This window comes from Engystomops pustulosus, chromosome 9 (genome assembly GCF_040894005.1).
Source record: "Engystomops pustulosus chromosome 9, aEngPut4.maternal, whole genome shotgun sequence".
Classification (NCBI taxonomy): domain Eukaryota; kingdom Metazoa; phylum Chordata; class Amphibia; order Anura; family Leptodactylidae; genus Engystomops; species Engystomops pustulosus.
In genome coordinates, this window is record NC_092419.1 from 82,101,244 (window position 1) to 82,124,456 (window position 23,213).

The 23,213-nt window shown below is 42.5% G+C and overlaps 1 protein-coding gene across 1 annotated transcript in view; it reads right to left on the reverse strand.

Moving 5' to 3' along the window:
* Positions 1–13,785: 13,785 nt before the first annotated feature.
* Positions 13,786–23,213, reverse strand: part of AR (androgen receptor) — a 221,469-nt gene continuing 212,041 nt past the window's right edge. Inside the window, exon 8 of the mRNA XM_072124472.1 lies at positions 13,786–21,353. Coding sequence (XP_071980573.1) covers positions 21,198–21,353 — 156 coding nt within the window. The 3' untranslated portion in view covers positions 13,786–21,197. The remainder of the gene's footprint in view (positions 21,354–23,213) is intronic.

Here is a 23,213-nt window from a genome sequence, read left to right on the forward strand (position 1 = left end):
TGCTGCTGTGCCTAGAGCTACCGACTGATGGCGCCGTGCCCACGGATGGTAGTTCGGAGGAGGAGGTGGAGGAGGGGTGGGAGGAGGAGGAGGCATAGTAGGCCTGAAACACCTGGACCGAGGTAGGCCCCGCAATCCTCGGCGTCGGCAGTATATGAGCAGCCCCAGGGTCAGACTTGGTCCCAGCCTCCACCAAGTTAACCCAATGTGCCGTCAGCGATATATAGTGGCCCTGCCCGGCAGCACTCGTCCACGTGTCCGTGGTCAGGTGGACCTTGTCAGAAACGGCGTTGGTCAGGGCACGGATGATGTTGTCTGACACGTGCTGGTGCAGGGCTGGGACGGCACATCGGGAAAAGTAGTGGCGGCTGGGGACCGAATACCGAGGGGCGGCCGCCGCCATGAGGTTGCGAAAGGCCTCGGTCTCTACTAGCCTATAGGGCAGCATCTCCAGGCTAAGCAATCTGGAGATGTGCACATTAAGGGCTTGGGCGTGCGGGTGGGTTGCACTATATTTGCGTTTCCGCTCCAGCGTCTGGGATATGGAGAGCTGAACGCTGGTGGATGCTGTGGAGGATCGTGGAGGCGACGATGGGGTTTTTGTGCCAGGGTCCTGGGCAGGGGGCTGACTAGCAGCTGACACAGGGGAAGGAGCAGTGGTGTGCACGGCCGGAGGTGAACGGGCTTGTTGCCACTGAGTGGGGTGCTTAGCATTCATATGCCTGCGCATACTGGTGGTAGTTAAGCTAGTAGTGGTGGAACCCCTGCTGAGCCTGGTTTGGCAAATGTTGCACACCACAGTCCGTCGGTCATCCGGTGTTTCCTTAAAGAACCTCCACACTTCTGAAGATCTAGCCCTCGCCGCAAGAGCCCTCACCACGGGAGCTTCACTAGTTGACAGTGGCGCTGATGCACCAGCTCTGGCCCTGCCTCTCCGTCTGGCCCCACCACTGCCTCTTCCAACCTGTTCAGGTCGAGGACTCTCCTCCGTCTCAGAAGCACTGTGTTCACCCGGCCTCTCAACCCAGCTTGGGTCTGTCACCTCATCATCCTCCGATCCCTCAGTCTGCTCCCCCCTCGGACTTCCTGCCCTGACAACAACTTCCCCACTGTCTGACAACCGTGTCTCCTCATCGTCGGACACCTCTTTACACACTTCCACTACGTCAAGAAGGTCATCATCACCCACAGACTGTGACTGGTGGAAAACCTGGGCATCGGAAAATTGCTCAGCAGCAACCGGACAAGTGGTTTGTGACTGTGGGAAGGGTCCAGAAAACAGTTCCTCAGAGTATGCCGGTTCAAATGCCAAATTTTCCTGGGAGGGGGCAGACTGGGGGGGAGGAGGCTGAGGTGCAGGAGCTGGAGGAGTGGCGATTTCGGTGACATGGGTGGACTGCGTGGAAGACTGACTGGTGGTGGACAAATTGCTCGAAGCATTGTCAGCAATCCACGACATCACCTGTTCGCACTGTTCTGGCCTCAACAGTGCTCTACCACGAGTCCCAGTAACTTCAGACATGAACCTAGGGAGTGTAGCTCTGCGGCGTTCCCCTGCTCCCTCATCAGCAGGTGGTGTCTCACCCCGCCCAGGACCACGGCCTCTGACCCCTGCAGTAGTTGGACGCCCACGTCCCCGCCCTCGTCCTCTACCCCTAGCCCTCGGGTTAAACATTTTTAAAATGAGAGTTATAACTTTATTTTTTTTTTTTTACTTTTTTTTGTTTTTTTTTGTGTTTTTTTTTTTTTTTGTGTTTTTTGTTTTTTTTTGAGTTTTTAAAACCAAACAATGCTATCCTATTGCTATGGCTATTTTCTAGCCAAGTATCAAAGCACACTACTATGCCAGATGAGATGACACTGAGTTATTGGCTAATAGAAATCCAACCCCTACTGAATTTTGCCACTTCGGCCTTTGCTATGGATATGTGCGCCACTAAGCGCAGAACACAGCGGTCGCAAGTCTCACTACAAATTGCTCAGAATTGGCAAGTACATGCACTGCAGAAACTACAGCCACCAGCAGATCAACCAGAAATCAAATATATAGAACGCTACTGTAGGCTTCAAGAAGCTGTTTGTATTCTCCTATGGCTATTTTCTAGCCAAGTATCAAAGGAAGCACAGTACTATGCCAGATGAGATGACACTGAGTTATTGCCTAATAGAAATCCAACCCCTACTGAATTTTGCCACTTTGGCCTTTGCTATGGATATGTGCGCCACTAAGCGCAGAACACAGCGGTCGCAAGTCTCACTACAAATTGCTCAGAATTGGCAAGTACATGCACTGCAGAAACTACAGCCACCAGCAGATCAACCAGAAATCAAATATATAGTACGCTACTGTAGGCTTCAAGAAGCTGTTTGTATTCTCCTATGGCTATTTTCTAGCCAAGTATCAAAGGAAGCACAGTACTATGCCAGATGAGATGACACTGAGTTATTGCCTAATAGAAATCCAACCCCTACTGAATTTTGCCACTTCGGCCTTTGCTATGGATATGTGCGCCACTAAGCGCAGAACACAGCGGTCGCAAGTCTCACTACAAATTGCTCAGAATTGGCAAGTACATGCACTGCAGAAACTACAGCCACCAGCAGATCAACCAGAAATCAAATATATAGAACGCTACTGTAGGCTTCAAGAAGCTGTTTGTATTCTCCTATGGCTATTTTCTAGCCAAGTATCAAAGGAAGCACAGTACTATGCCAGATGAGATGACACTGAGTTATTGCCTAATAGAAATCCAACCCCTACTGAATTTTGCCACTTCGGCCTTTGCTATGGATATGTGCGCCACTAAGCGCAGAACACAGCGGTCGCAAGTCTCACTACAAATTGCTCAGAATTGGCAAGTACATGCACTGCAGAAACTATAGCCACCAGCAGATCAACCAGAAATCAAATATATAGAACGCTACTGTAGGCTTCAAGAAGCTGTTTGTATTCTCCTATGGCTATTTTCTAGCCAAGTATCAAAGGAAGCACAGTACTATGCCAGATGAGATGACACTGAGTTATTGCCTAATAGAAATCCAACCCCTACTGAATTTTGCCACTTCGGCCTTTGCTATGGATATGTGCGCCACTAAGCGCAGAACACAGCGGTCGCAAGTCTCACTACAAATTGCTCAGAATTGGCAAGTACATGCACTGCAGAAACTACAGCCACCAGCAGATCAACCAGAAATCAAATATATAGAACGCTACTGTAGGCTTCAAGAAGCTGTTTGTATTCTCCTATGGCTATTTTCTAGCCAAGTATCAAAGGAAGCACACTACTATGCCAGATGAGATGACACTGAGTTATTGCCTAATAGAAATCCAACCCCTACTGAATTTTGCCACTTCGGCCTTTGCTATGGATATGTGCGCCACTAAGCGCAGAACACAGCGGTCGCAAGTCTCACTACAAATTGCTCAGAATTGGCAAGTACATGCACTGCAGAAACTACAGCCACCAGCAGATCAACCAGAAATCAAATATATAGAACGCTACTGTAGGCTTCAAGAAGCTGTTTGTATTCTCCTATGGCTATTTTCTAGCCAAGTATCAAAGGAAGCACAGTACTATGCCAGATGAGATGACACTGAGTTATTGGCTAATAGAAATCCAACCCCTACTGAATTTTGCCACTTCGGCCTTTGCTATGGATATGTGCGCCACTAAGCGCAGAACACAGCGGTCGCAAGTCTCACTACAAATTGCTCAGAATTGGCAAGTACATGCACTGCAGAAACTACAGCCACCAGCAGATCAACCAGAAATCAAATATATAGAACGCTACTGTAGGCTTCAAGAAGCTGTTTGTATTCTCCTATGGCTATTTTCTAGCCAAGTATCAAAGGAAGCACAGTACTATGCCAGATGAGATGACACTGAGTTATTGCCTAATAGAAATCCAACCCCTACTGAATTTTGCCACTTCGGCCTTTGCTATGGATATGTGCGCCACTAAGCGCAGAACACAGCGGTCGCAAGTCTCACTACAAATTGCTCAGAATTGGCAAGTACATGCACTGCAGAAACTACAGCCACCAGCAGATCAACCAGAAATCAAATATATAGAACGCTACTGTAGGCTTCAAGAAGCTGTTTGTATTCTCCTATGGCTATTTTCTAGCCAAGTATCAAAGGAAGCACAGTACTATGCCAGATGAGATGACACTGAGTTATTGCCTAATAGAAATCCAACCCCTACTGAATTTTGCCACTTCGGCCTTTGCTATGGATATGTGCGCCACTAAGCGCAGAACACAGCGGTCGCAAGTCTCACTACAAATTGCTCAGAATTGGCAAGTACATGCACTGCAGAAACTACAGCCACCAGCAGATCAACCAGAAATCAAATATATAGAACGCTACTGTAGGCTTCAAGAAGCTGTTTGTATTCTCCTATGGCTATTTTCTAGCCAAGTATCAAAGGAAGCACACTACTATGCCAGATGAGATGACACTGAGTTATTGCCTAATAGAAATCCAACCCCTACTGAATTTTCCCACTTCGGTCTTTGCTATGGATATGTGTGCCACTAAGAGCTAAACACAACGGTAGCAAGTCCCCCTGCTAATTCCTCACAAAATGGTAAAAGATGCAAATTAAAATAAAAAAAGTAGAACGTTATTGTAGCCCTAAGAAGGGCTGTTGGGTTCTTTGAGAATCACTCCTGCCTAACAGTAAGCTAATAGAACACCCTAACGCTTTCCCTGACCAGCAGCAGCTCTCTCCCTAGCGGCATCCAGAGACAGAATGATCCGAGCAGCGCGGCCAGCGGCTAGTCTATCCCAGGGTCACCTGATCTGGCCAGCCAACCACTGCTATCGACGTGTAAGGGTACCACGTCATGCTGGGTGGAGTGCAGAGTCTCCTGGCTTGTGATTGGCTCTGTTTCTGGCCGCCAAAAAGCAAAACGGCGGGAGCTGCCATTTTCTCGAGCGGGCGAAGTATTCGTCCGAGTAACGAGCAGTTTCGAGTACCCTAATGCTCGACCGAGCATCAAGCTCGGACGAGCATGTTCGCTCATCTCTAATAACTACTATAATACTATCCCCTATGTGCAAGAATGTAACTACTATACTACTGCTCCCTATGTACAAGAATATAACTACTACAATACTGCCCCCTATGTACTAGAATATAACTACTTTAATACTGCCCCCTATGTACAGGAATATAACTACTATAATACTACCCCCTATGTACAAGGATATAACTACTATAATACTGCTCCCTATGTACAAGAATATAACTACTATAATACTGCCCCCTATGTACCAGAATATAACTACTATAATACTGCCCCCTATGTACCAGAATATAACTACTATAATACTGCCCCCTATGTACAAGAATATAACTACTATAATACTGCCCCCTATGTACAAGAATATAACTTCTATACTACTGTCCCCTTAGTAAAACAATATAATTACTATAACACTGCTCCCCCCCCAGGTCTTATCTTCCTCCTCACCTCACGCAGGTAGCCCCCACATATCTGCTACCCCTCCTCACACAGAACTCCCCCAGGTATTGCCCCTTCCTTAAACAGAATCCCATCCCCCGATCTTGTCACCCCCCCTCCAAAACACATAATTCCCTCCCACATCTGCCCCCCCCCCCCTAACTAAACAAGCCCCTCCAAAATCTGACCCACCCCCTCCACAACAAAGAATCCTCTCCCAAGATCGTACCCAGGATCCCCACAGGTCTAGTCCTCCATCCTTGTCCCCCTCTTCACTGTCAGCAGCTCTGCTGTATGTGACTGAGAAGCCGGAAGGTCATGTGATGATTACATCATTACAGATCCTTTAGCCAGCAGGCTGTAGGAGCTGCTATAGCATCCCCTTCAGCAAGACCTTGAATTATGTCATTCAAGGTCCCACAGCAACTAGTGTGTGCATAGTGCTCACTTGTTTTATCACGTTTTTGACATGATAAAATCGTGGCTCTAATGGCGTTAGGTGACCCCCTTTGTTTTGGTCATTTCACTCCTACCGGGGTCACGAACCGCAGGTTCAGTACCACTGGCTTATAGGAGGGTTTTTCTTTTAATGCAGAAGCAAAAAAAAACACTTCTACTTTTTCTGTAGGGTCTCCTGCACCTGCAAACTGTGAAAACTGCAGACCAGGGACCCACACAGCCCACAAAAGCATTGTCGGAAATAAGTTATCAACCCAGTTACAAGTTAACAGCTATTGTCCAGCCATCCACAATATCATACTTCTTTTCCAAGATTAAGAGTTCCAGTTCCTCAATCTTGTTAGTAAGGCTTCTGGCATAAGCATACCTCCCAACATTTCTGGAAAGGAAAGAGAGACAAAATGGTGATCCCCCTAAGTCACACCCCCACGCCCCAAATTTGTACCATATTATAATAATAAAAATAATTTTCTCAATAATAATATTAAAAATGTTTTAAGCCAGGTTGGGATTTGAACCCAGAACCTGCACTGTCCATGTGCCATAAGAACACAGAGCCTCTATCCACTAGGCCAGTGGTGGCGAACCTATGGCACGGGTGCCAGAGGTGGCACTCGGAGCCCTTTCTGTGGGCACTCAGGCCATCACCCCAGGATAGAGTTCACCAAACAGGACCAAATCCATCAAATCTTCCTGCTGCCCCAGGCAACTTGGAGATAAGCCATAATTAAAGTCTGAATTTGCCCTCCTTCTTTCAACTGTATTGGTGGCCTCAGGCGGCCGATACAATTGAAAGAAGTGGAAGAACAGGTAGCATTAAGTTACTACTTAAAATGCCACGTTGGCGCTTAACGGTAAATAAGTGGATTTTGGTTGTAGTTCGGGCACTCTGTCTCTAAAAGGTTCGCCATCACTGCACTAGGCTATAGGCTTAGCAGAAAGCAATTGGATGATTTTTGGTAACTAAGAGCTGTTACACTATGACACAGACTTAATGCACTGATATATAGAGAGGGATCTTCTCAGAGATTATTAATGTAATTATTGAGACAATTATTATTATTTTTATTATTATTATGGTGACTATTATTATTATTTTTACTATAATTAATAATCATCTCCATAATAATAAAAATAAATTTATAATAAATACATAAAATTTATAATAATAATTGTTGTCTCAATAATTACAATAATAATCTCTCTCTATATATCAGTGCATTAAGTCTGTGTCACAGTGTAACAGTGGCAGATAACAGCTCTTAGTTACCAAAAATCCTCAAAGGCATAATCCCTGAGCTCATGGCTTAGTGGATAGAGTCTCTATGGCAGTTGGACTGCAGAGAGTCTGGGTTTGAATCCTGGGCTAGGAAAAAAATGTATTTAATTGAACCTTGTGTCTGGGGGAACCCTAGGAGATGTGGAGACTATATATGGACAGATGGTTATTTCTCCCTTGATGACGTGGTCCCTGCTCTCTGCTAATCCAACACATCTCTCAAAATGATTCCCTGCCTGATGTCTGTAGAAGCCAAAAGTCAGAAAAGCAATTTCAGGCTTTAAAAGTATTTACTAGCCGGGACAACCCCAGCCAGTGCAGGACCTGGAGGGAATATCCGGGACTATCTCCCAGCTGCCCATGACCGCGGGACAGAGATAAAAAAAATGGGACTGTCCCAATCCGGCATGGTTGGGAGCTATGCATAAGGGTATATGCACTTAATTATTCTGCTATATTTATATTATTACTGTAGATTATGTACTTTGTTTCAGTGCTATATGAGCTTGGTTCTGGTGCCGTATTAATGGCTTGAGCTAGATTCTATTGATGTGCTTATGCTATGTGCTTGTTTCTAGTGCTATATTTGTAAGACCTCCTCGGTACTAGTTATCCTCCTATTGATGCCTGGTGCACAGTTCTTCTGGCTTATATTATGGATGCTGTGCTCCCAATCTGGCTTTCTGTTCTTAGCTTGCTCCTGTAATATATATGGCAGCTTCTCCAATTGAAACTCTTTAAGAATGTGAAATCCTTGCTTTCTTCCTCTAAGTCGATTTCCTACGCATGTTAACCATGTAAGACAGATTCTCATGTACAAAGCAAAGTTTTTTGTCTTTATAGGGTATTTTGTAATTTGTAACTGATTTTGTAGTTGTTGTTTGTCTGACTTGTGCTTTGATACTAACCTGAATTTAATATTGTACCACACCCTATAGGGGTACACAAGGTCATTTACCTACTGTTCTTACAATCACCCCCTAGACACAAAGGTTCGGTGAGGAACATGAAGTGAGAGAGAGCAGCCCACGGGACCTATGACATATCACTACACTCTCTCTCATAGCACACAGCTCTAGATAGATATAAGCCTGGTCTATGACTGGATTATATTGGGCAAAAAGCAAGCTCAGGTAGCATACAAGTATAGACCTAGAATAATGATATGTATATAGTGGTCAGAGTCACGAAATACAAGTGATGGTAAAACAGGTTAACAGATAAAAAACGGAAACCTAATTATAGTGTGCGGTACCACTGGGAGATGATTGGGCAGACCAATTTCCAAGCCCATTCTGTGTGCTATTGCCAGCATGCATCTCCTTTCCACCTAACACACATAGCTCCAGCCATATGGGTTTCTTAGGGGGACTTGTTGCTAACCAGTCTGGCCCAAGTGAAGAAAACAACCTTTCAAGCTTGACCCTATGTGGTTAAACATATATTAATATGTCAAAAGGGTTTCTATCTCCACACGGGGTGCTACAAATGTAGTGGGTGCATAGCATGTCCCTTTTGCAAAGCTGGAAAAACCTTCTATGGTAACAACATGAGAAAGACCTACATTATTAGGGATTTCATTAACTGTCTATCCATAAGTGTGATTTTTAAGGCCACATGCACCTGGGGGATGGAATATGTGTGCAAAACCAATCAAAAATTCGGGAGAAGGTTTGGAGATCCTTTGGGGAACATTGATAATGATCCAGGTATCCCTACCTCCCTGAATATATATATACCATTCATAATGGGGAAGCTTCAGTTTTAAAGTTTTCTGGGATTGAATTAGAACCCTCCCCACAAAGATTTTAATACATTTCCAGTCCTGCACTCTTGGCACTTTCTTTCCTTTCCTCTTGATGCATAGCAGACTTACCAACTGCAGAAGGAAGAGGAAGATCTATGGATATGGGTCAAAGATTGGAAACCATAGGATCCAGGGGCGGACTGGCCATTAGACCCACAGGGAGAAATCCCGGTGGGCCGACTCGTTTGGGGCCGGTCCGGGGCCGGTCTGACACTGGTGGGGCCGGTGAAGAAAAAAAAAACCATGAACTCACCCTGAAGACCGTAGGAACTGGAGGCCGGGCGCAGCGCTGCAGGGACTTCCCCCTGCTGTGCTTGTGTTCTCTGATGCCTGTGTCACGTGACACGCATCGTAACTTCCCCCGCGCGGGCTGGCATCTCTTCCAGCTAGGTTTGAAGGCCCCGAGCACTGTTGTGAGCTGACAACTAGATACAGTCAGCTCACAGAGACCACACAGACACCCCGCCCGTGATATTATAGTAGTTATATTCTTGTACATAGGGAGCACTTATTATAGTAGTTATGTTCTTGTACATAGGAGGCAGTATTATAGTAGTTATATTCTTGTACATAGGGGGTAGTATTATAGTAGTTATATTCCTGTACATAGGGGGCAGTATTATAGTAGTTATTTTCTTGTACATAGGGGGCAGTATTATAGTAGTTATAATCTTGTACATAGGGGGCAGTATTATAGTAGTTATATTCTTGTACATAGGGGGCAGTATTATAGTGGTTATATTCTTGTACATAGGAGGCAGTATTATAGTAGTTATATTCCTGTACATAGGGGACGGTAATATAGTAGTTACATTCTTGGCTATCGGAGAAGGTATTTTAGTATTAAGTTGTGTTCTCTTAAAAAAAGAAGTGGAATTCCTGTATAAGGGAGGCATATATATGAGTTTCTTTCTCTGTGCTGTACAAGTTGATTTAGACCTTCTATAAACAGTTTGTATGCAGTTTAGTAACTCCACCCACATCACATGGCCACGCCTAGTTGTTTTGACCCCACCCACAGAATGGGGCCACTTTAACATTTTTTTCCAGGGCCACTTTAAATTCCCAGTCCGCCCCTGATAGGATCACTTGGATAATGTCCTCTGGAAAGACCAAAAGACAAACTTGGTGACACAGTGGGGCACATTTATCAAAAGCTGTCTAGTGTGCAGGAGGTGCCAGATTCAAGAATTGTGGTGCCAGTTCTGCTCCGAGTACTGCAACTTTTTTTGATACACCTTTAAAAGGGGGAGTGCAACACACTTCTGTCAGGCTCTGTATGTTAAATTTGGAGCATGATCTGAATGCCCCTTTATTTGCAGAACTTTGTGTGGACACAAATGAGTTGAGTGTGACACATATGTGGTACTGACACTTCTTAAACACCTGTGCAAGCAGTTTGCACATAAAAGAACATGCAAAGTCTGACTCAAAAGGCGCAGGGGCTTTAATAAATGTGGCTCAGTGGGTCCACACCCAGTGCTTCTGGGGTAAATACCCTTGTGCCTCCTGACCCTTACTGTCTAGATACAGTATGAGAGGCAAGCTTAGTTTTAGATAACAACAAGGGAAATCAGTAAGCTGACAGATGGATCCTTCTGTCCATGATAGATAGAAGAAACTTGTACCTGTTTGTCTGTCAATTTTATTTTCCATTGTTGCAAAACTCCTAAAAACAATGGGCCTAAAGATAGTATGAAACCATCCTTAAAAGGGGGTTCCCACGAAAGAAAATTCTCAGATCTCAACCCCTAGTGATGTTAACACTGTAAAGTCATTTTAACCTCTTAATTTACAATTTTACTCAAGGTTATTGCTGTTTTAGCTCCTATCACTCCCTAGGCTGCTCAGTACAACATCCCAGGGTGTGGGTGGGGACTCTCTAAGCAGACACATTGGGGCACATTTACTTACCCGGTCCCGCTGTGCATTGTCCGACGAGAATGAACTTTGCCACAATTCACAAAGACTGTGCGCCCGATTTCCTGCATCTGTCGCTTCCCCACTCAGGTCCGCCGGAGTTCACCTTCTTGTTCCCGGTGTATGTAAGTACATGTCTTGTGACACAATTTTAAAGTTAAATCCCACGCTCAGTCCGAATCCATCGAATCGTCCGATGGCCCGCCCCCGATTTTTGTTGCATGAAAGTCAGCGCGATTGCACCAAAATCTGATCGCGTCTGACACAATCGCCTTCTAGATAGCTGTCACAGCAGCGCAAATCCCCAAAATTTCTAAAAGCTGACAAAAATGCGTGACCCTTTGTAAATAAGCCCCATTATGACCCATCTAATTCTGTGGGGTGAAAATGTGGTTATATTATCAGGGCACAGGTGTATATACACTTTCATCTGGCTACTGACATTGTACTAACACACTGACAAATAGAGAGATGAGACAGATCAGAGATGAGATGCATGAGATTTCTATTAGACAGAGGTTGACAGACTTTTACAATGTTACACTGTGAGCTCTGCTACATCTCACAGGCATGTGCATGCCTCCCCCTTCCCCCAGATCACTTTTCTCCTTGTAGTTTATAGTTTCTCTCTGCTCACAATGTTCTGCCAGGAAGTGATCAGTGAGTGTCTGTGAGCTCCGTGCAGAGGCTCAGAGCAGAGAGACAGAAACTCTGCCGCATGATCTCACACAAAAATCCAAGAGGGCGGCACCTGGCCATAGGTCAAGTTACAGGGTCGTGTCTAGGGGCAACTGAAATTGAGTACACCAGGACTGATAGATACAGGTTGGACTTATACCTGTGAATGTGTTATTTTGTTATCCTGAGTACATATAAGAAACTTGTCTTCGTGGGAGTAGCCCTTTAAAGAAATGGTATAGTACCCATACATACATGATAAGAGTAGTAGTAATGTGCATTGCCCATATATACAGGAAAAAAGTACTAGTACTGTCCAGTCCCATATATTCAGGATAAGATAAATAGTACTGTGCTGTGCCCATGAAAACTGGATAAAAAGAGGATTTTAATAGTAGTTCTGTGCTTTCCCAATATTAGCAAATTATGAGTAGTAGTACTGCCTTGGGCCCATATATGCAGTGAAATCAAGCTACAAAGTGGTACTGTGAGGTGGATACAGGATAAGAATAGAAATACAGGACCATGGTCTTGGTAATGGTGCAGTATTTGAACTACTCAAGATTGAAATTGCAAAACAAAGAAGGACAAGCCCTAAGGTTGTGCAAGTCGAAGTAATAGCCGGTGTTACTTAGTTTTGCAATTGATCACATTTTCAAGCACCTAGTGGGAGAACATCAAAGCATTTTTTTTTCAGCCACCTGAAACCTCAAAAATCCTTGAACTGAGAGTAACCTTGCCTTACCACTCCAGCAGATTACTATGTGCATAGTAAATATTTCAGAATTGTTCAATGCTGCATGGTCCAGTGGTTGTAACAACAATAGATAGCAATGATAGTGGAAGGTGCCCAGAAATGAACCCCCTGTTTTTATGGGTCATAACATTATAACAATGGCATCAGTGATTCGACATACCATGGTGGTGTGACATACCATGCCTAGCATATCAAACTGAGAAGGTATTTGCACAATATTAGTCTACAAGCCACTAGCATGACTTTGTGGTTATATTTATGGTATATGCTTGGCTCTGGTGCTCTACTTATGTCATGTGTTTTCAAATTTATTTGGTAAGCTTTCTGTTGATGCTGTTTTTATTTCTCAGAATTAGTTCTTTGTCACATTTTTGTCATGAGCAAGGTTTTGGTGCTGCAAGTAAGATTTTTCTCCTGGTTTTTATTTAAAATGGAAAACATTAGAAAAAACGGGAAGTTCCTACTGTGTATAATGTGTGTTGTGTATCAGTTATCTCTGCCAGGTTTCGGTTGTGTCCACACAAAGGTGATCTTCCTCTATACTCTTTGCCATATATACTTACTGTTCTGTCTAGTTCTTACCAGTACCCGATGTTCCATGTGTTCTAATTTAATAAAGAAGAAAACAAAACACACAGGGTTCATCTACTGTATGTCATTCTACAAGTACCAGAATTGGGACTATATATATGAAATGATTCCTCAAAAACACCAGATTTTTTTTTTTGTGGAACACACTGATAAATAAAATCGAATATAAGGCAGGTGGGTAGGAACCGGTTAACGTTGCCCCTCTAGTCATGGGTCATGGCTATTTACTTGGCAGGATGAAATTCATCAGACAGCCCCGGTAATAGATGCAAGTCAGTTCCACAAACATGTACGTCTGTCTGGAGTATATGTCTTGGGGAGATGCCGCGCTCATGTTTATGTCTGCAGAATCAGCCATGAGCAGAATATGATCACACTCCACTCCCATCTCTGTCATCGGCTTGTAATTATCCTCCGCTTTCAGACAACTACCCAGACTTTAATAAATGACCTCTTGTGTGGAGCCAGAGAGGACCAGTTGTATTGGTACAAGGACGGGCCAGTTATTGTGCCAGGGATGCACACATACCATTCCCCCCATCTCCCCGCACATCTCAGACTAAATGTAATTTCTGTTCTCTGTAGTGTGCAGCTCTCTTCTGGCAGACTTCATATAGTTCATTGGGAGGTTTTTAATTGAAGAACTTTGGAATGCTGATATGTATATGGGGCCGCCCACACACCCCACCACGTATAATCAACCTCTAATTGCTTTTCTGCGAATCGGTAGGTCACCCTGACCATATGGAACCACTCTACAAATCCCCAGCAGGTTGAGTCCCCTGAGTCACAATGTGAATACACAAAACATGTACAGACCGAAGCAGAAATCACATTCAACTTTATAAATGTGTTCAGCCAAATTATAGAAAGACAAGATGCAGGTTTGTTTGCTACTTTCTACAAGACACTGAGATATTTCAATCCATATAGGTTTACACATACACAGAAAATTCAAATACATACATAAAAAAATGACAGCAATAGCATAAAAATGATAAAAACTGATTTTTTTTTTCCCCTCCGCTTTTCTTTTCCACCTAAAAATTATGAGAAGAAAAAGCAGCCTAAGACTCCCAGGACCTATATACTATCAGCGTTAAATATCTGTATGGAACCATCGCTGCCACATCGCTGCAGCGGCAACAAGGAAACGATGAGGGAAGGCCTTGTGGCAACAGGCATCTGAAGCGTCAGATCTGTCAGTCCTTGTTCAGGTAACAAGCATTATATAACATCCGTACAACATTAGCTCATCTGACTAGTGTAAAATCTGCAGAGATCATTCGCACAGTGCAACAGGTAGAGTCTCTGATGCTTGAACAGTCTGCAGTCATTTCATAAGGTTTCCAATGCCCAATAGACTCCTGTAGAATTTGGGTTAAGGCACTGCCGTGCTCCATCACATCCCCATCCCTTTAAGATCGTACTGGCCTCAACCACTTCACTACAGGGGTTAGATTACCTGACAACTGAATACCATGACTCTGCTTGAATATCTCAGGTAGGGTTAGATGTAAAATAGGTAGTTTCAAAAGTCCCCAGTAAAATGTGTGGGGGATTAAAATGTCAGGTAGATAAAAGGCCATGTATACTATGTGACACAGGTAGGTATCGTGCAATATACTTGAATACTTAGACATAACAAATTACCCAGAGCTGCTGTAAGCGATCGAGAGATACATAGCAGCACCAAGGTAGGTGATACACTGTAGGTGGCTGCAAGCATCTTGTAGATAAGTGATATAAATGCATTATGTATATATATATATTTACACCTTAGGTAGTTGTTTGGCACTGAGCGGCTTTCAATTTCGTTCACTACGCGAAGCGAGGATGCAATAATTAACCCCTGTACTGCCACGGAAATGTACAGCGCCTTGCTAGAAGCCGGGCAGGTGGTTTGGCATTTGCTGAATCCACAGGATTGCAAGTACCGTTCCACTCAGGCTCTTACTTAGTTGTTACTACTTAATCTCCATTTTCTCCGTATTACCCAGCAGGGATTAGGAATAACGAGTATTCTTTTCCGGGGACGGCTTGTAGCTCAGACTGCAATGCAAATGCAGAGACTGATTTATTAAATAAACACGTATATAGTAAGTGGTTTCATTTCGTACTTTGCAAGTCTCAGTGTTTCATTAATATGCTGCTGACATACTACCACGGAGGTGGCAGACTGTGACGCCCCCGGGCTGTCGTAAATGCATTGTTGAATGCAGTCATTTTACATCATTACGTGTTTGCAGCTGGGGCTGACGTTAGGTGCCCACTTCACCCTTATGATATTTACAAGATGCTCGATAAATATTAGCTTAATGTTTGGGGTAAGGTCTTTCCAAATAGTTACTCTAGCAAAAAGCTGAAGGTCAGGGTGACACAGTAAAACGCTCTTTTGGCATTAGATGAATGTAACGTGTATTTTTACTATATGGGCTCTGTCATTCCCAGTTATTCATGCTGATATACCTGTACCAGTAAGGGATTGCCATACTAACATACAAACACGACTACATTCACATTGTATATAGACAGAAAAACATTGCACAATCTTTATGTTATCCTGAAAACCAGAGGAAAATGTTATTCTACATTCGAACAAGAAGTTTGAGATCAGACACAGAACACAGGGACAACCTCAGGCTGTCAACCCCAGGAAATGGGCTCTAAAAATTGAGGTGTCTTGTGCTGGATCTCCCAGATGAACCCACTAGAGCAGTGATGGTGAACCATTCAGAAACCCAATGTCCAAACTACAAATAAACCAAACGTATTTATCATAAGGTGGCAATTTAAGTAACTCATTCATCCCTGCTGTCGCAGCTTTCAATCGTATTGGCATCCTGCGGACACCAACGCAGTAGAAAGGAGGAGAAATTTGTCTTATTATTGTAGCTTTGTCCCCGGGGTCCCCTGAACAGATTGGTCCCTGGAGAAAGAGCTTCAATATAAATCCAGCTTTGTTTGCAGTCCCAGTCAGCGAAGGATGTGCAGCTTTAAAATAGCGCTGAGCACGGTAAGTCCTGGGTGGATTTATAGGTGCGCCATCACTGCAGTAGAGGATCACCTGCAACTCTGGTGGGCCAGTCTGACACTACATAGGGAGGAATCTGACATTTTTTTTTTTTGCAACACTGAGTACACGGAGGTGAGTTCTTTGGTACTTTCATACAATCAGATTCATAAAACTTTAACAAACATGAATCATTTTAATAAAAGTTAAAAAAAATATCTAGGTGTAGTGCAAATCTCTTATATGGGATACACATGTGTTAAATAGGTGGTTTCAGAAGCCCCAAATAAAAACATGTGGGGTATATAAGGTGTGAAGCTTGCACAAGGCCTAGTGCACACAGCTGTATTACGGCTCTGTGGTACATCTTGGGGCAAGCATTTTTTTCCTGGAGATTTTTTTTTCTAGATTCTGTACAAAATTAAATTGTGGCATGTTGTATTATGGCGTTTAGAGGTATTCAGCCTATAGAGTATCCAAGAGACAGTGCCTATGGCTGCTTACTACAGAGCCATGGTTCTGCCCTGTGTATGAGGGCTATAGAGAAGTCATATAAATGGGCAGTGAAAGGATTGTTCTGGTCTCTGGTGGCACTGGTGATACTATTGGTTCTCCTTTCCAGATAACTTATTGTGTACCCTCAAATGACCTTGATTCTGCCATAAAATATATATATACGATAAGGGTAGATTATTATTTTGCTGTTACGTCTGCAGCTGGAATTACAATGCCCGGAATATCCATGTTTTCCGTAATTTGCTTCTGTGAGCTGTGTATCTTGCAAGGTACTGCCTGCACGCAGGACATGATCACCTCGCCTGGGTCATAATGACATATACAACATGTTCATTAATAAGTTACCTGTTGACTAAGTAAATGCCCTGTTCTGCAGATGTTTTTGCAGGAAGGCCACCTCCATTGCGTCACTCTGAACCCTGAGTTCATATAGAGAAACCTGTCTCGCATAGAGAGAACTTCAGAGCACTGCACAGTAGATGGCGCTGGTGTCAACATAACCTAAGCAAAAATATTAAAAAGTTAAAAAAAAAAATAGAGAACCCACCCATCTCCCCCCCATCCCTGGAAGTGTAGTAGCTTGGTATATTAGAAGTTCACCCCATTCTATGTAAGAAGTAACCATATAGGTCATAGTGCACTCAAAGTCATTGTACTGTATCTTTAGTATGGGAACAGAGAGCGGGCTTCTTACTGACATATAACGGGCCCTGATAAAGGAATAGCTTACAGAAAGCACAGACATCACTTGTCTTGCTCCAACTGCTTTAATCTTATCTCTTCTTTCTGAACAGTGGCCTATTGTGTCTACAGTCATAGTGCAAAATGCCACCCCAAGCTATCGACAAGTCCTATTTAAAAGTACAAAATATTAACCCCTTCATTAATATATGCCATGGGCCACTCATCTGTTTATAGGGTTCTATGTATAAAATATATTTAGGGAGGGCGATACATGTAAAGTGCTCATCACTCAGTGTGTTTTCGAGAAGAAAAATTCTATCAATATAAAAATAAACAAAATCTGTAATTTTTTTTTTTTATGTGGCTCAAAACTGCCAGGAAATTTCTCATAGTGCAAACTTGCTTGTATAGGGAACAATTTAGTGCTCTTGTACTTTGGTGGTCCTGTATACTCTGAACCCAGGTGACATATACCACCAAAAACAAGTGAAATATAAAGGCTATATGACTAAATATGTGTACTTTACATATAATATTTCATTCTTGTGTGACTTAACTAAAATATAGATTTCTATTAAAGTAGTACTTATGTTTTTCAGTATTAAGGATAAGATGTACATTAGGGAACAGTTGTGTATAAAGGCACTACATCAATAAGGGATCAACTTTTCCCCTAAAGACACTCAACCTTAATATATTTGAATACAAAATGTGTTATTCCCACATTGTATACAGGAAAAAGACATTATGAATATGGGTCATTTCCAATACATATTCAGATTCCAATGCCCATAGACAATAGATGCCGGATCTTCTGTCTAGTGCAATATTCAAAAGGATCCGAAAAGGATCTGAGAGACTCTGCAAGGAAGCAAATGTGTCCGAGCAGATCCTTCTCTGTGTATTGGCAGCCACTAATGATCTAATGTGTATGTGGCTGCCAGTTACCTCGTGAGACAAAAAAACGGGCAATATGGCTTTGGCCAGCATTTACCTAGTATATGGCAAGTATGTGCCAGTAAAGCTGGATGTGGCCACCCTAATTCTGATGATCAGGTAAGGCTCAGTTCACACCAACGTTGTGCCCCTTTTGACATGTTGGCACGGGGGACTATTCTGATCTGCTGGGAAATAGCCATAGGTCTCTACAGCCTATAAGTGACTCACGGACAGTTTATCAATTTGTATGAATGACATATGGACACTGTGGAAATATTGCAAAGCTGGCTGTGCATAACATATTATATTTCATTATATTTTACATCTGTAATGATTTCTATGTATGTTCTATGTGGAAAATTACTGTATTGGTATTGTACCGCAGTCTGACAATGAGCAGCGATGATGAATCTTTGTTCTCACTAAATCTTGTGATGTGAAATGATAGGATAAGTGTCTTTCGGTCAATTTTGTAGATATATGAATGTGAAAAACCTAGTAATATTTATGACTATATATAAGTGATTTTCAAGGCTAAAATATTGATAACATATCCACAGAATAGATCCACTATATTGTAACCATGTATATACGAGGGCGGTTCAATAAGTACCCGTGTTTGATGACAGAGGGCATTCCTGAGGGAAGTTGGTGTTATCATCATGTTCTGCCATCTATTAAACAACAGCAAAAAATTGCAGACTGATTGATAGGTTAGTTTGGATTTGGCAGACATTTGAGTAAGACGTATTTCGTGATTTTCGCTAAGATGGAAAAAGAGCAGAATCGTTCGGTAATTCGGTTTTTGTTTTTGGATGGGAAAAATGTGAGGAGATAAACGCAAAGTTGGATGCTGTTTATGGGGACACTTCACCATCCATGACCACAGTTAGATATTGGTTCAACGAATTTAAACGTGGGAGGACATCCGTTTTTGATGAGGAGCGACTAGGACACCCTGCATACGTGGTTACCAAGGAAATCATTCAAAAAGTCCACGACATGATACTCGCTGATCAACGAACGAAAGTGTGTGAAGTAGCAGAGGCCGTAGGTGTGTTGACCGGAATTAATATTTTACATGAGAAGTTGGTGATGAAAAATTGTCGGCCAGATGGGTGCCGCAATTGCTCTCGGTGGACAACAAGCGGATGCGGCTGTTAAGCGATATCCGATGGAGTTTTTGGGTCGAGTTGTCACCGTTGATGAAACCTGGATTCATCAGAGGATTTCTCCGGGTGAATCTGCTCCAAAGAAGGCAAAGACTGTCCCATCAGCCGGAAAGGTCATGGCAACGATTTTTTGGGATGTGAATGGCGCCATCCTCATGGATTTTTTAGAAAAAGGAAGAATGATCACTGGACAATACTACAGTGAGTTATTGGACCGCTTTGACAAAAAATTGACCAAAAAAAATGGGTCTTCATTCCTAACAAGGGTACTTATTGAACCGACCTCGTATACTGACGAGGTCCAACATCAAGTGACCTGTTCTCAGCATCTTAGAAACGGAGAATGAAACAGTTTGATTCTCTGTGTAGTGACTGAACCAAGTCCACATATACCTCTAATTAGAATAATTGGGAGCTGATCTGCAGTAACTCGATCTGATCACTATACAGAGAACGGAGCTGTCTGCTTCCTCTTTTGTTCTCTGTGTAACAACTCCTGAGAACAGCTGAAATGTGGTGGTGCTAGGTGTTGAACTCTAACACTTTGATATTATAGTAAGTACATTTTCTATGGATACTTGATCAATATTTTTATGCCGCAAAACCCCTTTAAAGGAAACAAAATCGGAAACTACATAGTAACGGCAATTGTAAAAGTGATTCGAAGGTTTTCTGTATGTATACATATGGACTTTACAGTATGACATTGTGATCAGCTTCCATTTGTTTGACCTGTTAATGTAAGGTAAATGCTATAGGTCACCGGTGGACGGTTATTAGACTAGATGATATAGGTTGATGATGGAACAATTGAGATCACAGAGAGAAATCTATTGAAAGGGAATGAAGTGTCTCTGTCCATTCAGCTAGAACGCTAGAGAGAAGCATAGAAGTATACATTTTTGTAAATACTACATTCCTTATACGTGAAACATTTGTCATCTATATAAACTGTGTGGTTACTGATTAGGTTCCAGATATATACATGCTTACTAAAAAGTGTGGTGAAGTAAATATTAAAAACGCAAGAGGCGCATGTTACATGGAGCACGTGGTAGAAAAAAGCCAAAGTGTTTAGCTTTACTTTCTTGGTCTTTAGGATAGAGAATGGGTTGAGAAGAGACAACCTGCAGGAGTGGACCAAACCATTTTCACTTAGAGGGGCTGTCTGTTACTGAAACGGTGTTGATTTTATTCCTCAAGAATTTGTGTGTATTTATCTGAAAGTTTCCTGTCTCCTTATCCTTTCTACCATCGGAGTCAGTACAGAACCCCGTATTATAAGTACAGCTGTGATTCTCAATCACAGGGTCATGTATCAGAGGTGTTGTTTCAGTGCAGGCTGAAGCACTCAATCATCCCTTTGGCTTTTGATGTAGCCCCGACGTCTCCTGGCTGGAAAACAAGAGTGCATAATCAGCATTGAATCTATCAAAGAAAATGGGCAAGGATGAAGTACAGCTTGCCATTTTGCCTAGGGTTTGCAGCCAGGAGAATAAGTGCTTTTTAGTGTACATTTCTGTATATAAAATCTGGGTTCTACCACTCCCCTGCGCCGCTTGTTTTTAGAGTATATACTGATGTGTAAGCTGACAAAGAACTTATGCACAGAACTAAACTTGTGATTCCCATATTTCCTCAGAAATTACCAGTCTATATTCCGAAACACACACAACCTCTATATTCTGGTAGTGAAATCAAAACTGTCCTCGGATCAGTCCTCCAGTTGCTTGCGGGTCAGTGAGAAGGTGGCTTTTATGACAACCGTCCTGAACACGCACAAATGGATGAAGGGGTCATGCGTACGTGGCATGACACGATGAAGGCTGCAGTTAAAGTCCATTTTGCATATCTGTACATGGTGACCCTTAAGGCACACTGCAGGGGGAAAGAAATGGCCCAGGGGGGCTTTTCATGAATTATGGAAGTAGAGGGGCTTGACTCTGCCAGACAGAATCTTGGGAACTTGAACTGAAATTATTTCAGACATCATTTCGGGGAAATCCACGCTCACCATCTGCGCCTTCACAAAGAGGTCAAATGTAAACTGGTGCAGCTCACGTGCAATCTGAAGGAAATACAAAGTGATAGAAACAGATATAAATAAGGCAAAAAGAGAGGCTCAATTAATTCTACAAACAGAAGGTCAAATTTATTAGATAAATAACAGCAATCATTTTTCTTCCAGATGTCTAAATGTTGTCTATGAGTAACACCAAATGCACTTCACAAATATGAAATGCAATGTGCTGGCTTGCAGTTTGTGAGACGAGAAGTGCATTGCTTTCCTGTTCTGTAGATTTATAGATGTCCCTCTACTTAGCTCATGCATTCAGTTATAGGAAGTGTTCCGGCACTTAGTGAAGACCGGGACTGTGGTCTATGCACAACGCTGACAATGCTGCGCCCCCCTCAACCCTAAAGTTATTACCAAAATCAACAAAACCTAAAAAAATGTGCTATATTTTTCTAAATCTTATTCACACTAAATATGTGGATCCCATAGTGCCGTATTTCCTTTGCATAGACACGCTTTAGAGAAACCACAAGGAAATGATACGTTTGAGTTTGGCTTTAAAATTCTACAAAACCTTTTTTTTAGCAAATAAAGCTCAAAATATAAACATAACTATGACAACCAGAATTGTTTATCGTGCTGGCGCATTCAGAAACCTGGGCTACAGAGCAACATAGAGACAATCGTTTACTTAATTACTTCTTTATTTATGACAATATAAATGAATTTAGTTCAGAGCCTTTAACACTGTCTTCCAGAATAATATTTCCATCTAGATAAGCGTTTTCACTGTGGTTCATATTCATGTACAGCAAGTACGTTATGAGACATTATGAACATTACATAAACATGAATATTGTTTCTTGTGCACAGGGAAATATTTTTTCCCCAGGCTTATATATTCAAGCACATTTTAGTATTGTAAAAATAATAATAAATCTAAGCGGATGCTTGGGCATTCAAGCTTGTGTGGCATCTACAGGATAACAGCTGGATGCAAAAGCATCTGTATGGGCCAGAGAAGAAACCTACAGAGATGTAAAGAATGTGGACAGAAGTAATGGTCAGCTCAGGAAGAGTGTATATTGGACACGTGTAAGCAGTGTATGGCAATTCTTAATGTGGGTCACTAGGGATGAGCGGACCAAAACGGCAAAGTTCAGGTCTGTGCAGAAGATTATGAGTCCCTAAAACTGAACTACAGCCAAAAGTTTGGGTTCGGCCTTGGGGCTTCACCAGGATTATTTCAATAGGATAAGAAAGACACTTGTGGTGGTGGATCATGACTTGGCATTAAAAATTAAAGGACATCTACCTCAGATGTAGAAGTGTCCTAATAAGAAGTTTCAGAGAGCAACGTTCCTCAGGACTTCTTTTATTATTACTCTATATGCCATGATTGCAGAAATATAGAGTTATAGGTTATGTCACCCGAGCGCCTCAGGGAGCCTCGATAGTGGTCCCGTCCTTCACCTGCTCTATACACTGTATGGGGGGGGGGGGGAGTAGGACCACATGCCCCAGGGTAATTAGCATAACCTTCTATAGCGGGATATAGAGTTATAAGAAAAAAAGTCCTGAGAAACATCTTTCCTCAGGAACTTATTATTAGGGCAAATCTACCATCAGTAAACTCCAATAATATCCAAAATATCAGATTCTCATTTTATCAGGATTTGAAGACCCCACTTACATGAGATCATCAATACATTCTGATGATTTGATAGGGTAGGATCCATGGTCATATCTAATATAACAAAAGCCAGTGACGATACTTATAGCATAAATACTGCCAGATTTTTAAATATGTTTAAATATTTTGGAAAACCATTAAGGTTATAAACCAGCAACAACTACCCTGTGACTCTAACTAAAATTCATTTTAAATGAATAAGACTACACAGAAGGTCA